General features: G+C 49.3%; 1 protein-coding gene across 1 annotated transcript; it reads left to right on the top strand.

Moving 5' to 3' along the window:
- Positions 1 to 1,195: 1,195 nt before the first annotated feature.
- Positions 1,196 to 2,143, top strand: LOC104129635 (olfactory receptor 1509). The gene has a single exon (XM_009642589.2). It carries the CDS (start codon positions 1,217 to 1,219, stop codon positions 2,141 to 2,143), a length of 927 nt encoding a protein of 308 aa, XP_009640884.1. The 5' UTR covers positions 1,196 to 1,216.
- The last annotated feature ends 579 nt before the right edge of the window (positions 2,144 to 2,722 follow it).

The raw sequence follows: 2,722 nt of genomic DNA, 5'->3' as shown, positions 1-2,722 counted from the left end.
GTGAAAATAAGCATACCTCTGCTGGGCATGTTTTAACCTCCACAAGACCGTGAGTGCATTTGTCTATTGAAGAACTTTAAAACTTGCTCTGAGCAACAGAGGTAGAGAAACTGTGCAGAGTTTTGCAGCTTCTGCTATGTTAGAAAACACGGTTTCTTTGGGAGAAAGAGGTTCTGTTAACAGCAGGCCTAAGAGAGCACTCAAGCTACTAAAGAGCTGCTAGCTCAACAGAGAGGAACATCAGTGAAGAACCTCCCAGACCTGGTTTCTGTGCGTGTGTTTCTAGTTTCAGAGTGGACAAGTGAACTGGAGAGCTCTTTTGTCAATTTGGAGGAATGCAATTAGGAGTAGAACATGGAACAGCTTGTGGCTGAGCCATATATCATTGAGCTCGTGTTTAGCCTGGAGAAGAGGAGGGGAGACCTTATTGCTCCCTACAACTGCCTGACAGGAGGCTGTAGTGAGGTGGGTGTTGGTCTCTTCTCCCAGGTAACGGGCGATGGGATGAGGGGAAATGGCCTCAAGTTGCACCAGGAGAGGTTTAGATTGGACATTAGGAAAAAATTCATCCCAGGGAAGGGGTGGAGTCCCCACCCCTGGGGGGATTTAACCGACGGGCAGAGGCGGTGCTGAGGGCCAGGGTTTGGGGATGGGATGGCAGGGTTAGGGGAACGGTTGGGCTGGGGGAGCTTAAAGGGCTTTGCCAACCTAAACGATTCTGTGATTCTGTGATTTTATTCTATGATATTGTGGACACAAGGCTCGAGCATGGCAAGCATTCACTTCCATCATGGCACTTTAAAGTCCCAGTAAGCAAAAAGACCGTGTAGCATTTTTCCAGCATTTGTGTCTCTGGTTCTGTGACAGTAGGATGAGATTCCTCCCTGACAGAATAGGAGCACACACTTTGTCACACCAACTACAATGCAGAAAAATAGCGGTTGGAGTGAGTACAGGGATGAGGGTCAGTGTGGAGGGGACAAGAAACCTGAAAAGGGAGTGGGAAGGCAGAAGAGAGGCGGACAGTGCTCTTTGCAAATGCCGCTCACCGTAATTCATGATGTGACACTGTGCTTTCTGTAGCAGGCAGAACAGCAGGAAATGCATCCTGCTCTCATCATCCATGAACCTTGGAGCTGCAGCACATCCTCCTTTCTTCCTGGTCAGCCCATGACTTCACCCCCACACCTGTGCTATGGGAGCCTGAGCTGAAGCGATGGCACTGGGAAACTTCTCCCAGGTGACTGAATTCATCCTCCTGGGGCTTTCTGATACAAGGGAGCTGCAAGTCCTCTTCTTCACCTTCTTCTTCCTGGCCTATGCCATGGTTCTTCTGGGGAACCTTCTCATCATTGTGACAGTCAGGACTGACCCCAAGCTCTCCTCACCCATGTACTTTCTCCTCTGCAATCTGTCCTTCATAGATATCTGCTGGACCTCTGTCACCTCTCCCAGGATGCTGGTGGACCTGCTCTCCCAGAGGAAGGCCATCACGTTTGAAGGCTGTATAGCCCAGCTGTTTTTTCTGCACTTTGTTGGGGCATCAGAGATGTTCCTCCTGACTGTGATGGCATACGACCGCTACACTGCCATCTGCAAGCCCCTGCACTACACTGCCATCATGAGCCGGCAGGCGTGCTGGGTGCTGGTGTCTGCCTGCTGGGCAGGGGGCTTCCTCCACTCCATTGTCCAGACGCTGCTCACAATCCAGCTCCCCTTCTGTGGCCCTAACACAATCGACAGCTACTTCTGTGACGTGCCTCCTGTCATCCGGCTTGCCTGCACAGACATCTATGTCACCGAGTGGCTCATGGCTTCCAACAGTGGCTTAATATCCCTGGTTTGCTTCCTGGTGCTGGTCACATCTTACATGTTCATCCTGGTCACAGTCAGGGTCCGCTTCACTGAGAGGCACTGGAAGGCGCTCTCTACCTGTTCCTCACATATGATGGTCGTCACCCTCTTCTTTGTACCCTGCATCTTCATCTACCTCCGGCCCTTTTCTACCTTCCCCTCTGACAAGCACATCTGTGTGATCTACACTGTCTTCTCCCCGGTGATGAACCCCCTCATCTATACCCTGAGGAATAATGAGGTGAAGGCATCCATGTGGAAATTGTGGAAGCGCCGCAGAGTCTTCTGAGACAAGCTGGGTTTGCAGCAAACCTGGAATTACTTTCCTACAGACTAATGGCAGATTGGGGCATGGGAACAGGGTTGGAATCCAACATGTAGGGCAATATCTGAAATCCAAAGGATGCATAGTTCCAGTTAAGGAATTTACCTAACCCTGGTTTCTTCAGAGCCATAGATTTCATTGGCACTCTTACCTGTTTTGTGGGCTTTAGGTCCCCTTAGTCCACCTATGGATTTTTCACTGCTGCAGGACAGATGAGACATTTTATTAAGGTTTTTACTACTCACATGGCTTTGCAATTATAATTGCAGTTTCTGATGACAACTAGAACATCCTTCTCTGCGCCCTCAAAGAGAACTCAGGAGGACCAGACTCTTGAGTACAGAAAAAACTCTAAGGCATGGAAAATTCTTTTCCCTGAACTACAAATGAAAAAGATCTGAACGACTGTGGTCTGTGTCAATGTCTTTTTTCCCCCTGTTGTCTTGTCTTTGCTTTTCTGTGTTTGCTTTCATGATGTTCCTCTGTTTCTCATAAAAATTGATGGGCTCTTCCCATCACCGCAGCCATTCCTCTGCCATGACA

This window comes from Egretta garzetta, unplaced genomic scaffold (assembly GCF_000687185.1).
Source record: "Egretta garzetta isolate BGI_Z169 unplaced genomic scaffold, ASM68718v1 scaffold997, whole genome shotgun sequence".
Lineage (NCBI taxonomy): Eukaryota > Metazoa > Chordata > Aves > Pelecaniformes > Ardeidae > Egretta > Egretta garzetta.
Note: the sequence above shows the minus strand (reverse complement) of the source record. Positions and strands in the feature narration are given on the sequence as shown.

Coding starts and splice junctions, on each gene's coding strand:
- LOC104129635 (XM_009642589.2), top strand. CDS start 1,217: ATGGCACTGGGAAACTTCTCCCAGGTGACTGAATTCATCCTCCTGGGG.